The sequence below is a fragment of the Phycodurus eques genome, chromosome 5, assembly GCF_024500275.1.
Source record: "Phycodurus eques isolate BA_2022a chromosome 5, UOR_Pequ_1.1, whole genome shotgun sequence".
Classification (NCBI taxonomy): domain Eukaryota; kingdom Metazoa; phylum Chordata; class Actinopteri; order Syngnathiformes; family Syngnathidae; genus Phycodurus; species Phycodurus eques.
Window position 1 is genome coordinate 8,458,075 of NC_084529.1, and position 14,592 is coordinate 8,472,666.

A 14,592-nucleotide genomic window follows, 5' to 3' on the forward strand; every position below is an offset into this window, starting at 1 on the left:
CATTTAAAATGTTCTCCTGTTGTTCCAAGCAGGTGTTTTTGAGCATTCCTCAACTTTCCCAGACTGCCCCTGTCCCAGCTTCCCAGCAATGTGTTTTAGACATTAAATTCAAAATGAGAGAATATTTTCAAAAAAAACGAGAACATTCATCAGTTTGAACATCAAATATATTTTCTTTGTTATGCATTCAGTTGAATATAGGTTGAAAGTTTACATTTTACGCAACATCCCAACTTCATTGGAATTGGGGTTTGAAAAAGGGTAGACCTTGCTTCTGGTCGGTTCTTTCTGTGTTGCAAAGTATTACTGCGTCCTCGCTAATCAGAAGTTATTACCAGATATTCCCAGCACGGTAACATTTGCAACACACTGCATTGGTTGTGCACGTTAAAGACCTTTGGAGAGTCCTACCTTTATCTTGGACTGGAACTCCCTTGATTTTCTTCTGGCTAAGACCTGGATATGACTGGAAACCTGTGAGAGTTGTCGCATACGATAGAGTACAGTAGAATACAAACAAGTAAAAAAAAAAAGTAGAAGAGAGTAGAGGAGATGACAGAAAGAGAGGAGGAAACAACCAGCAGTGGGTTACCATGGTTATGAAAGGACTCTTTCCATGCACTCACACGCACGCAAACACACGTACACGAGTCCCCTGACAACAGACTAGATCCATCTATGTGCATCAAATGAGAGAGCAGAAAAACACCTGGGAATATTGGGCCAAGGACTAAAGTAATACAATGTAGTAGGGCTGCACGATATTTTGTTTTGAGTATCGTCATTACGATGTACGTGTGCGCAATGGTTACATCGCAGTAGACTCTGCTACTGGGTGTACTGTAACATACAGTGACTCAACTGAAATATTAAAAGTGACCAGGAGAGGGACCTGTTTGGACATGTTAACAATATTGGCACCTATGTTTCGGTAAATTCTAACGCTTCCAACAACACACGGAAAAGCCCAGAGAGTGCTGTTCACTTATCTCCTTGTATAACAACTATGAATGAGGACACGGGAAAGAATGCACACCTGCTGCATTTCCTATTTCACTCTTCAGAATGAAACTACTCTCTGCAGGGGCGTGGCGGCTGCGTGAGTGCGTGAGGTGCGTTCAGGGACACTGCGTAAATGGGAGTGTTATTTTGTAATACAGTACATCATACATTCATTCATTCATTCATCTTCCATACCGCTTATCCTCATAGGTTCGGGGAGCGTGCTGGAGCCTATCCCAGCTATCTCCAGGTGAGAAGCGGGGTAAACCCTGAACAGGTCGCCAGCTAATCGCAGGGCATATAGAAATAACCAGAACGCGTTTTGTAATAGAATTTTTCTGTTAATATTGTCAGCCAGAGCTGCGAGGAATGCAAAGTTACCAGTGTCCATCGTTCCTGTCATACTGTGTTGCGGTGTTTTTGTTTGCACATTAAGGACAAAAGTCCTGTTTTTCCTCTGTTTTTTTTTTTCCAGACTGTAGGGTGAAAGCTGCAGCTGGCTCCTGGTGTGGACTGAATGGGTGACAACAATGAGGAAATGAAAAGCCAGTATTTTGAGGGTAATAGCCTGTTAGCAAAATATTGATATTGACATATTTGTTTTTGGGCCTGCGATTTTTTTTTTCTGCCTGTTCAAAATTTTGAATTATGAACTACGAATTGAACTACTTCATTTTTGGAACAATGAACTGAACTTTGAAGTAGTTCACGTGGAAAATTAACTTTCCCAACACTGATCCCCTAAGTTTGTTGTTTTTCTAATATGATGCAGCCCTAATATGCAGTAGTAGTTGTTTTCATATACAGTGCTGTCTTTACAGTAATCCCTCACTATATCGCATTTCACTTATGACGGTTACAGCGCATCACAGATTTCTTTTCGTTGGTCTGTGTAGTGCAATTACTCATTTGCACATCTTTGGTTCAGTTAGCATTGCTAGTAATTTGACTGTAATGTGGCAGCAGTTCCTAACATAAGGACAAATACAGTAGACCCTTTTACTTTGTAGGAAATGAAATTCTACTGAGCAATTTCTACTCACACATTTGGTAAGTCAGTAAGTTGCTCAAGTAACACAATGAACGTGACAGGAATGGCATTGTTTAACACACAAGCCATGGTGAAAGTTGTGTGAAATAAATCCAAAAATACTAACCTAGCCCGATTTAAAGTACAGCTAAAACGCACACTAATAACAATATGGAACAACTGCAAGTAAATATTAGATTTTCTACAACCTGTACGTTAATAGAGGACCGCGATGAATTCTGGGAAGCAGCAGGGAGCACCATGATGCTTTGCGTTGCCTACAACGCCGAGACTGTCGTTGTGAGGCACATTGTCTCATGGTTTAGTCAGCAAATCGGCCATCTTTCACATGTCCGCATGGGTTGACTTTCATGTCAATCAAGTAGAGCACACCCACCTATTAAAGGCATGTGTTTATGTAGCGTGTTTGCGCGGTGTGGAAACTTCAAGTGGACAACCACATTGCTTCACCGCTCTAAACTACCACGTATTGCCACTGAAATGCAAATACAAAACTTTAAAATGTATAGAAATGTTAAAGCAAATAATTGGTCAGTACTTTACGGATTTTTTTTCTACTTCAGGGAATTTCTGGAATGTAACCCCCGCGATAAACGAAGGATTACTGAATACAGTACTGGATATGAAAAACAACAACCAATAATTTGCCTTGATTGTTAAAAACTGCATATTAGCTCATGTACAAATATGACAATGATTTGATTTATATAATAAAAATTTTAAAAAGTGGATTGAAACACGCTCCTTCATTTGTACCTGTTTCCTTGTCCGCGTTTTTCCTGTGCGCAGTTTGATGTATCTGGCTATGAGCTCATTTCGACCTAAAAAGACAACACAGGAATTATTTCACCTGACAGATTGTTTGTACAAAGACACACAGACAACTACATTTATATAACTTTTATTTATTCACAACCAGAAATCAGATGACACTGAGTGGCACAATTTAGTGTTATTGACCCAGTGACCCTGTGACATGCAGCCTCATATAGTGGTGTGTGTGTGCTCACCACACCTCAGTTGAGTCACGCACGCGCACACACACATGAATATAATCAAGCACTCCCAATAACACTTGCCGTGGTTCTGAATACACATGACCCAACAATACAAGCATTCATGCAGACTGGCCACCTCTGATTAACAAAAGCACCAGGCCAGCTGTAGCCATGCTTACATGGGTGCACATGTGTGCACACACACATACACGCTGACATACACTTTGACAATGCTGAATAATTCAACCCATTGAATAGGGAGCACAGCATGATATAGATTAGTGCAGTCTAAGGAGAGCCAAAGAGAATCAAGTACTGTATGTGTTCATAGTGTGTAGAAAATGCATTATAGAGTGCCCCACTTGATGAGGCTGTGTGAAATTATGTAATGTGTTAGTTTGCATACAAGTAAACATGGGTGTTTAGTGAGTTGTTTGATTAGTGTCCTATAGTGCTTTTAGTTCCAATCAAGTGGAAAACCCAAAAAGTCAGGCCAGCTGGCTAACTGATGGTCAAGATCAGCACTAAGCCAAACTTCAACACACAACCCAAATGGCTCCGAACAATAGCCCTAACTAACAGGCAGATGGTGTGTGTGTATGTGTGTTTGTGTGTGTGGCTAGATGTGCGCGTGTGGGTACGCATGTGTGTTTTGTGTGTTCTGACCAATCGCACTGTCACTGAGATAGGCAGTAGGCAGCTTAGACTGATACAATCTTCAGCTCCACATGCAGGTGTTTTCCTTCCAGGCGTCAAACGCTGCCACTGACAACAGAACACACACAAATACGTATGTACATGCTTAACGGCCAACACAACACACACACGCACACACAGACGGACACAGAGAACAAGTCCTGGCTGCGGAGAATGACATCTGACTCCAGAGGGGCCAGCTGGTCTTTCTAGGAGGCTTAACGGTGAATTATCATCCTTCACTAACCCTGCGGCACACATCTTTCTCTCTGGCCCTCCCTTTATTTAAAACTCTCCAACACGCACAGACACACACGCACTCACTCCCTCCCTCTGTCGATCCATCCTCTGTTCTGGCTGTTCCTTTTCCCCTCCTCTGCCCCTCTCCAAGTGAATAGGCTTCTGCTCCCTCCCCCTTGCTGTCTCTGCCTCCTGCTGTACGTGCCCAGTGAAAGACTTCAAGGCCAAAGTCAGATGGTCATTAACCGTGACCAACAGAAACCCCAGAAAACACACGCGCACACACTTACACACACATGCACACACACTTCAACTTAAACTGCTGAACAAATGTTTCTGACCAAAGGAGCCTCCATTCTTAAAACCTGTAATTTTCTTATACAATTAAGAATAAAACAGTATTTTTATTGAATACTTGATTGTAGAAGAAGAAGAGGGGCACCAGACTTTTATAAATGTAATTTTTTCAAACAGCAAGAATTCCTACAGCATATACAGTATAAAGAGAGCAGCTGCAGTCAGTAGAAAACACGAGAATCTGTCACAGCTAAATGACAGCAAAGACATAACGACCCACCGAGGATTCAAATATATTTACTAATCTCAACAACAAGCATAGGTGCTCTTGGCCACCGCCATCACTAAATGAATTGGGTTGAAGAGTTTTGGGTGCTTGACTTGAGTTCTCGGGCAAAAGGTCAGTACCTCAGTGACCTTGCCCCTTACAAGTTAAAAGCCAAGAAATGTTTTGACCTGCAGGATGTGAACTCTTGCCCAGAGTTGGGTTTCACTCATGCCCATACAGTATAGACAAACATAACCAGGGTATGCATTTAATGATTAGTCTTTTTCACCATGTAGAACAAAAACTGAGTGTTGTTGCTGCTGTGTATTGTTAACTTAATGTTGTACCGACTCTTCGCTGTCAGTCCACGGAAAAAGTTATTGGTGTTGCCCTTGATTTGTCTTTGTTGTTAGTCTTTTCCAGAAATTAGTTTCTTAAAGATTGTATTTGACTAAACAGCTTGTCTGATTTGTTTGTTGCTTTTGACAGCCTGCAAATTAGTTTCATGTGGACCTCATGTGGAAAGTTAGTTTTAAATACCAGTACTTTGAAGAGGACAAGCTACATTTAAACTGTGTAAATGGTTTTGGGCTCTCTGAAAGAAAACCTACCATTTAAACTGAAACATTTAATGTAACGCAGTGGATGACCTACAGTCAGATGTATAAACAGATGAGTACCAGAATTGTTTGAACAAGGTAAAAATTGCACATTTAATTAAATTTCAAAAAGAGCAATATACATGATTTGCACCATGTACTGTATGTATCATTTAAATTACAAAAAAGGGTCAAAATGAAAAATGTTGTGTATTTCCTTGTAAAGAGTTGTTTAAAATAATTATTGCATGTGAATATGCCCTAAAGCCCAATACCAGAATTAATACAAATGTAAAAAAATAATTAAAAAAAATAAAAATAAAAAAATCAACACAGCAACTGCATGTGACAAATTGATCAACATGTTGTAAAGGTATCCACTGTGATTGAGAGTAGATATGAAAAAACAACAATTAATCAGTTTAAATACATCAACTTGAGATAGAAAAAGCCATTCAAAGCAACTGAATACAGGTCAGTTAGGACAACCTCAAGGGAACATCTTCACCTGTAGATCCTTATGGTGTGTGTTAAACACATACCGGTATGCCTAAACTAATGGTCATTATATTGAATCTCGACAATATAATTCCACCATTATTCACCTTGTTATTCTCGCTCCCTTTTACACACATTCATTTATCATTTTTGACGCATTTCTTCAACAAGTACATCATGGCACCCTTGCACATCATCTTCTTTTCTATTGCAGCCAATTTTCCTGCAGCCAGTGGGGGGTATCTTTAGCCACAGATAGGTCTGTCACAGTAAGATTTCAATTTTTTTGCTCACCTCCAGCTCATTCTACCTTTACTGTTAGGCACACAGAACCACCATTAATAACAGTGAGGTGTCGGGAAATATGGTTTAAGTAGTCCTCAGATAGCATATTATGTTTTGCTTAAGTGGAACATGCTTTCAACATTATTTTATAATATAATCCATGTTTTCCACAGGGAGCGTGACAATCACCAAATCTGCAAACTGGACAGATGTCATTTCACATTTTTGGTCAAGATTTAAGGAGATATATTGTGCTTTTTTTTCTCCAGAATCGTCCTCTGGTGTTTTACTAACACGTCTGCGGCATGCTTTTATCACAATACCCCTAGGATTAAGAATTATACAACTATTTTTACATAATATTTCTCTCCATGGTGAAATTTGCTCATTTTTAGCAGCCCAAGTGCAGCTCACTCATAGATAACCTGTCAGAAAAAGGCAGATAACTTTAGATTTATTTGGTTGTTTAATTTCACACCTGATGGTTGGGTAGGTATTCCAATGGCAAAACTATTTGTACGAAAGTCAATTTTCCATAATACGTCCTATTTAGGAACAGTTTAAGCCACACCGTTTACAACAAAATTTACAGATTTTTAAAAACTCCTCTTTAGGCGCCTCAAAATGCAAACAAAAAGGGTCTTTAAAAAAAATGTAGGCATGGCTGTAAATGTTGAAAAGGTAGTTAATAAAACAGTTCATTGACATATTTATAACATACGATACGTTGTCATGTTTCTTTTGCCCCTGCATTAGTGCTGTCGTCATTGAATCTTTTTTAGAAACGATTATCCTATAGACTAAATCCATCGAATAATCGACAAAACGCCCCCCCAGTAATCCCAAAAACAAATTCAATAAATATATTTTTAAACGACTAACATGCATTTTATTTTCATTTATGATGAATGGACTTGTATCATTTAACTGCATATGTTGGTGATGAGTGTATGGCATACGTGTGGTGTCCAGAATGTCAAGCTGAGCTCAGACTACACAAATGTAGCCCGATTTTGACACAACAGACACGTCACAGACAAATGTTCACTGTCGTGGGCAATTATTGGAGTCCCCTGATCAAGCGCCGTTACCCCGTGTTGTGTAACATAATCAACAACTGCCAATATGCCTGTCACGATAATTACCGTAATTTCTCGTGTATAATGCGCCTCCCCCCCAAAATTGTCAAAAGTCAATAGTGCGTATTATACATGGGTATAGGGGCAAATGGAAAAAAACTTTCACATTTTATAAATGTATGCTGCCATCTAGTGGTTATGAACAAAAGGGTAGCCTACACTTTCATTCCAATATGACAGAGGTACGTATGACTGCATATATGTACTGTTGTGCTCATAAGTTTACATACCCTGGCAGAATTTGTGAAATGTTTTTTTTTTAATATGACTGATGACTGAAAAACAACCATAATCAATTTCTTTATGGTTATGTTTTGTTTAACGATAATCCTTTTCTGAAATGCTTGACGTGTAATTTGAATCCTATTGAAATAAAAATTGCGCCTGGTCCTTCATGTTTTCTTTAAAGAATTTAACCCATCTTACAAATTCTGCCTGGGTAATCAAACATATGAGCACAACTGTGTGTTTTCTAATTTATTAAATAAAAGTAGGGCTGTGAATTTCAAAATAAGAGCAAGTAAATAAAAAAAAAGGATTACGTGTTCAAATAAAGTGCTTAACTTCAGAATAATCATTTGAAAAAACTAACAAAATACAGGTAATACGTAATGTTTTGATCACGTGTAGAAGCAAAATCATGCATTGAAAAAATGCATTATACATAGGTAGAAGGGTTTTCCAGAATTTTTAGATCAACTTTGGGGGTGCGTATTATACATTATACACGTGAAATTACGGTACTATATTGACTTATCGTTCAATAAATAAAATGTACAACGATAGTTTTCCCAGACTCGATAAATGGTCCTTGTTGTGGTGAGGCGGCGTGCGGATCACACAGTAAGCCGATAGAGTTGGACGGCTGTCTCATTACCCGCAAAAGGGCTTATGGAACGCCACTGGACCGATACGCTCTTGGCGGTGTTGGCTCCGTCCAATACTCAGCCTTGCTCCATGTGCAGCGCGTAGATTCACACAACAGAGACAAACAAGGGAAAGTTAACTGTTTGTTGTGTTTAATAGCTCGGCCACGAGCTAGCCTGCAAGCGAATGACCCAGCGAGTTAAGGGGCTAAACAGAACGCTCCGCCACGGCGAAGTCGTTTAAAACATCAGTGCCTCTCCGAGTTGTTGTGTGTGTTCGTCCCCAATTAACACAAAAATGGGAACGTTAACTGTTTATTAAGCATAACCTCAGTAGCATGTTATTCAGCCAGTAGGTGACTACAGCGAATGTCAACATATATTTGATTGGCAGGTGACGGGCTCATCTTCAGCGGACCAACGAGCCGGGTTTACATGGAGACTTTTTTTGTCATTCCGACTGAAATAATTCCGATTGAAGATCTGAAGATCCGATCAACTGTTTACATGTGACGTGATCTATTCCGATCGGGTGTATAAATGATGTGCACTACATTTAATCGGAACAGCCGTGAGACATGCGCACGTCGTCGTGACCGTCACGACATTTATCAAGATGGAGGTGCGTCCTCTATTCAGCACAGAAGTTGGAATTGTTTTTATATTTTTATTTTAAAAACGTTTGATAAAAGTAACCGTAAGTAGTTAAAAACAAAATCTCCGTCGCATACGAGCTCCGTAGGGAGCCGTCATATTTATACCGTGCATAAACGATGACGTCACCACGCATTTACGTCAAGACTAAGCATGCGCATCCCAGCTTTATTCTGAATGACAGTATACATGGCGAAAATTTACTTCGAATTGGTTTGGCAAAAGGAATACTCTTCTTCTTCTTTTCCTTTCTGCTTGTCCCTTTACCGCGTCATCCTTTTCCATGTAAGCCTATCTCCTGCATCCTCCTCTCGAACACCAACTGCCCTCATTTCTTCCCTCACTACATCCATCAACCTTCACTTTGGTCTTCCGCGAGCTCTCTTGCCTGGCAGCTCCATCCTCATCATCCTTCTACCAATATACTGACTCTCTCTCCTTTGGACGTGTCCAAACTATCGAAGTCTGCTCTCTCTAACTTTGTCTCCAAAACATCGAACATTGGCTGTCCCTCTGATGAGCTCATTTCTAATTTTATCCAAACTGGTCAGTCCGAGAGCGAACCTCAACATCTTCATTTCTACCACCTCCAGCTCTTCTTCCTGTTGTTTCTTCAGTGTCACTGTCTCTAATCCGTACATCATTGCTGGCCTCACCACTGTTTTATAAACTTTGCCTTTCATACCGGCAGAGACTCTTCTGACACATAACACACCTGACACCTTCCTCCACCCGTTCCAACCTGCTTGGACCCGTTTCTTCACTTCCTGACCACACTCACCATTGCTCTGGACGGTTGACCCCAAGTATTTAAAGTCCTCCACCCTTGCTATCTCTTCGCCCTGTAGCCTCACTCTTCCCCCACCACCCCTATCATTCATGGACATATATTCTGTCTTACTTCGGCTAATCTTCCTTCTTCTGCTTTCCAGTGCATGCCTCCATCTTTCTAAATGTTCTCCCACCTGCTCCCTGCTTTCACTGCAGATCACAATGTCATCTGCAAACATCATGGTCCACGGGGATTCCAGTCTAACCTCATCTGTCAGGCTATCCATCACCACTGCAAACAGGAAGGGGCTCAGGGGTGATCCCTGATGCAGTCCCACCACCACCTTAAATTGGTCTGTCACACCTACAGCACACCTTACCACTGTTCTGCTGCCCTCATTCATGTCCTGTATTATTCTAACATACTTCTCTGCCACTCCAGACTTCCGCATGCAGTACCACAGTTCCTCTCTGAGTACTCTGTCATAGGCTTTCTCTAGATCTACAAAGCCACAATGTAGCTCCTTCTGACCTTCTCTGTACTTTTCAATCAACATCCTCAAGGCAAATAATGCATATGTGGTACTCTTTCTAGGCATGAAACCATACTGTTGCTCACAAATACTCACTTTTGTTCTGAGTCTAGCCTCCACTACTCTTTCCCATAACTTCATTGTGTGGCTCATCAACTTTATTCCTCTATAGTTCCCACAGCTCTGCACAACACCCTTTCCATCTAGCTAGCACACTGCTGGCACCAGTCAACATATTTCCATCTCTATCCTTAATCACCCTAACCTGCTGCACATCCTTCCCATCTCTATCCCTCTGTCTGGCCAGCCTGTATAAATCATTTTCTCCTTCTTTAGTGTCCAACCTGCCATACATGTCATCATATGCCTCTTGTTTGGCTTTGCCACCTCTACCTTTGCCCTGTGTCGCATCTCAATGTATTCCTTTCGACTCTCCTCAGTCCTCTCAGTGTCCCACTTCTTCTTAGCTAACCTTTTTCCTTGTATGATTTGCTGTTCTGTGAGGTTCCACCACCAAGTCTCCTTCTCTCCTTTCTGCCAGAAGATACACCAAGTACTCTCCTGCCTGCCTCTCTGATCACCTTGGCTGCAGAGGTCCAGTCTTCTGGAAACTCCTCCTGTCCACCGAGAGCCTGGCTCACCTCTTCCTGAAAAGCTGCACAACACTATTCCTGTCTGAGCTTCCACCACATGGTTCTCTGCTCTGCCTTTGTCTTCCTAATCTTCCTCCACACCTCCAGAGTCATTTTACACACACCATCCTATGCTGTCTAGCCAAACTCTCTCCTGCCCCTACCGTACAGTCGGTAACCTCCTTCAGATTACATCGTCTGCACAAAATGTAATCCACGTGCGTGCTTCTACCTCCGCTCTTGTAGGTCACCCTATGTTCCTGCCTCCTCTGGAAACAAGTGTTTACTACAGCCATTGTATCCTTTTTGCGAACTCTACCACCATGTGTCCCTCTAAGTTTCTTTCCTGGATACCGTACTTAGCCATCACTTCTTCGTCAACCCCTATTTCCTTCACCAACATGTCCATTACAATCTGCACCAATGACGACTCTCTCTCTGTCTGAGATGCTCAGAAATACTTCGTCTAGCTCCTTCCAGAATTTCTCTTTCACCTATAGGTCACATCCTACCTGTGCGGCATAGCCACTAATCACATTGTACATAACACCCTCAATTTCAAGTTTCAGCCTAATCACTCGATCTGATACTCTTTTCACCTCCAAAACATTCTTAGCCAACTCTTCTTTTAAAATAACCCCGACGCATTTTCTCTTCCCATCTACACCATGGTAAAATAATTTAAAACCTGGCCCTAAACTTCTACCCTTACTGCCTTTCCACCTGGTCTCCTGGACACACAATATATCAACATCTCTCCTAATCATCATGTCAACCAACTCCCGAGATTTTCCTGTCATAGTCCCAACATTCAAAGTCCCCACATTCAGTTCTCGGCTCTGTGCTTTCCTCTTCTCTTTCTGCCGAAGAACCCACTTTCCACCTATTCTTCTTCTTCGACTTCGACCCACAGTAGCTGAATTTCCAACGGCGCCCTGCAGGTTGATGGCGCCGAAACATTATTTCATAGAGAAACAATAACAACCGTAACAACAATACGATTTAAAAGCAAAATGTAAAATATATTGACTAATAAAAAATAATAAGGGTGGGCCTTATTTTCCATGATTTCAAAGGCATTAAAAAAAAACAACAATCTCATTTATCGTGTCTGTGTGAAAAACATGGACTGTGGCGCAAACATGTTTCCTTCGGTTAAAAGATAGGCAGAAATTTTCTGACGTCTTAGCAGTTATTTTACTTCTTTCCCCAGCCCTACCCTGTATGCATATTACAGCACTTTTCCGTCATATTTGCAGGTTATGAACAGCGATCAGTTTGATTGTGTTTTTAAGCTAGGTTGTTGTGGCGTAAGCATACCGTAATAGTCTTATCTTTTGGCCCAAATGCTGCTCATCTGTTCTCAAGGGTTCACATACTGTATTATGCTTTGCCTCAGAAAACAGTAAATGTCAAAACACCATTAAATAACCAAACTTAACTGTTGAGAAGGGGTTTTGCTATCAGTGTTTATGCATACATTTCAGGCATATTGATACATCAACTGTTGAGGATGTGTGTTGCCTTCAAAACATTTACATATCGCCTCATCGTGTGAAAAGTGTGAGCAAACATTGCAACATCCAGCAGACACAAAACAGCAACACGATTTATTTGGATTTACCTGATAAATGTGAGTGAGAGATCCTATTCACGATGCACACCAGCTGTTCACTCACTGTGCCTGTTGTTGAGCAAGTGGTGTGCAGTGGCTTTATCATAGCATTTCACTAAAGCAGCTGACTGCTGATGCTCAGAACATAGATGAGGATGAACCGGGAAAAGGCCAAAGATTTCCAAAAAGCAAAAGAAGATAAAAACCTCAATGAGACTAAAAGGTCACACACAGTAGTCGTCAAAATAGACTAATAGATGACTAATAGATTTTGGCCATGTAGCTTTATCTCGCAAGGTTCTCCAGCAAGATCCCATCAACTGAGTCTCAGAAAAATAAGTACTCCAGATCCAAGATCTTAATTTATTACGTATAGAGGCCCTGAACTGAAGCAGCATCATAAAGAATTCACTGGAGAGCACTCTGCATGCAGAGAGAAGGGCAAGAGGGAGTCACAGCTGGTGGCAGCCAGCGGACCATCTGCTCATTATTATATTAGTTCAAACATACACACACATACACACATACACACTCTGTTTTCCATGTATCGTGGGGACCATGGGGGCTCTTTGGCACTCTCTTGTGGACAATGGCTGTACCGGTGCACCTTTCCACCTTCACATTGGGGGCCCCATTTCAACGCCATATGGTCAGCTTGGGGTGCATCCATGTCTGCTGTGGTCATCACGCTACCCCGCCCTTTTTCTCCAAGGACACTTTGCTTGTTGTCTTGGCCAGAGAAAAGTGCTTCATTAGTAGCCCGCTAACGGGCTTCTTTTCCCAGACACTTCGCACACACACATACACACGCTTACACAAACACACACTGCTACTAAAATTTGAGGACTCACTGAACCTGAATTGAATAAATCAGAATGCATTTTCCTTTTCCGGACCTTGAGAGCTTAAGGTTCTGGCAGTAACACCTCTCAAAGTCACACTTGCTGGCAGGTGAGGTGATCAAATCACTTGTGCTTTTTCATTGCCTGCGAGTCTCAGTGGCTACACTGTGTATTCCTCTTGCGTGGTGGTGCTGATGGTAGTGACTTGCCAGCTGTCCTAGTTCCATCAACTCCATCATTCCAATGTCATCCGACAACGGTGTCTTCAAACTTTGCTTTATCTCTAAATGACCCCGCTGCGCCAGTAGCTCCAGCTCCATTGATCCCACCATTGAATGATGCCCCGGCAGCATCCAGCATGGTCCCGTACTCTTCATCACTGGTGTCAATAAGCTTTTTCTGGTGAAACTATTTAAAGTACAGCTTATTAATGTGACCAAACAGTTGTAAAAAATATATATATAATAAAATAACCCACTATCTAGGTACATTTTGATTTGATCCATGTTCTGGCTTGAATCTCATTCAAAGGCCATAAAAACTTTGCTGACCTTGGCAAGGTGCATAGTCTTCTCGGGGAAACGATACAATGTACGATTGACTATTATGTCATTCCCAAGAGAATTATCCAGCTAGTCCATCTCAAGTGTGCATCATGTTTAACACGGTCGATAAAGTAGCTATTTGCTCATGCGGCCTGGAAATGTTCCACCACAAAACTTTGCATGGACACAAAAGCAGTCGGAATCCTCGGTGTGTGTCATGGCTCCTGGTCTTGTAAAAAGGTATTGGTTGTCTCTGCCCAACAAGAAGCTTTATGGCCCAAATCAATTTGTGTCAGAAGAATTGGAATGGGATGGTCTCACTTCCCCCCTGGTGATCATCCTCGAAGTGCCTGCACAGATTTTTCATTACTTCGCAAGGCACCCAGTCCACATCTGTATGGGCATCAGCAGTGTCTCTGGCTAAAAATGGAGATTAGGGCAACTTCTCCCTCACACCGCCAGTTGAATCTTGGCAGCTCAATCCAGTCTTCGGCCGAAAGGCTTTTAGCAAGGGACTTGAAGTGCACATTGTACATTTGATTGCGATACATGTGCATTTTCTGGACATCTTCAGTGAAATGCATGAGGGTGGGGGCAGTCCACCAAGACACATGGATGTTCCATAGTGCTAAAAATGAAATCGACTCATTCCACTAAAAATGAGGTGTGTGTTGAAGGAGACTTGCATTTTGCCTAGCTCTCCAATGAGCTGCACAGAAACCATGGAAGTGGAAAAGCAACCATCGTCGGAGAGGGTGGAGACAGCACGGCGGCAGATTTAATTGGAGAAAGTTGATCCAACACAGCGTGAAGCTAGAGTGGCTAGGTAGCCAGCAAGCTAAGTAGAAGCAGGCTAGCTGGAAAGGCAGCAGCTTGAACTTGTCTATGAGGATTTATGGCTTAGACGGCAAGCTCAAAACAGAAGGGGGTTTTAGTGGGCGATTCTGAGCACTAGTGGCCTGGCTCGCTGTCATATTCGCATGTCGCCTTGTCAGTTTCAGCCATTTTACAGTACATGTACTTCTGAGGATCATAACATAATTGATGTTCAAACTGATTAA

General features: G+C 41.7%; 1 protein-coding gene across 2 annotated transcripts in view; it reads right to left on the reverse strand.

Moving 5' to 3' along the window:
- Positions 1-14,592, reverse strand: part of LOC133402979 (transcriptional enhancer factor TEF-1-like) — a 71,075-nt gene that overhangs the window by 11,962 nt on the left and 44,521 nt on the right. For both annotated transcript variants that reach the window (XM_061677379.1, XM_061677378.1), the window contains exons 3-4: positions 2,810-2,874; positions 412-474 (exon numbers count right to left, since the gene is read on the reverse strand). In XM_061677379.1, coding sequence (XP_061533363.1) covers positions 412-474; positions 2,810-2,874 — 128 coding nt within the window. The remainder of the gene's footprint in view (positions 1-411; positions 475-2,809; positions 2,875-14,592) is intronic.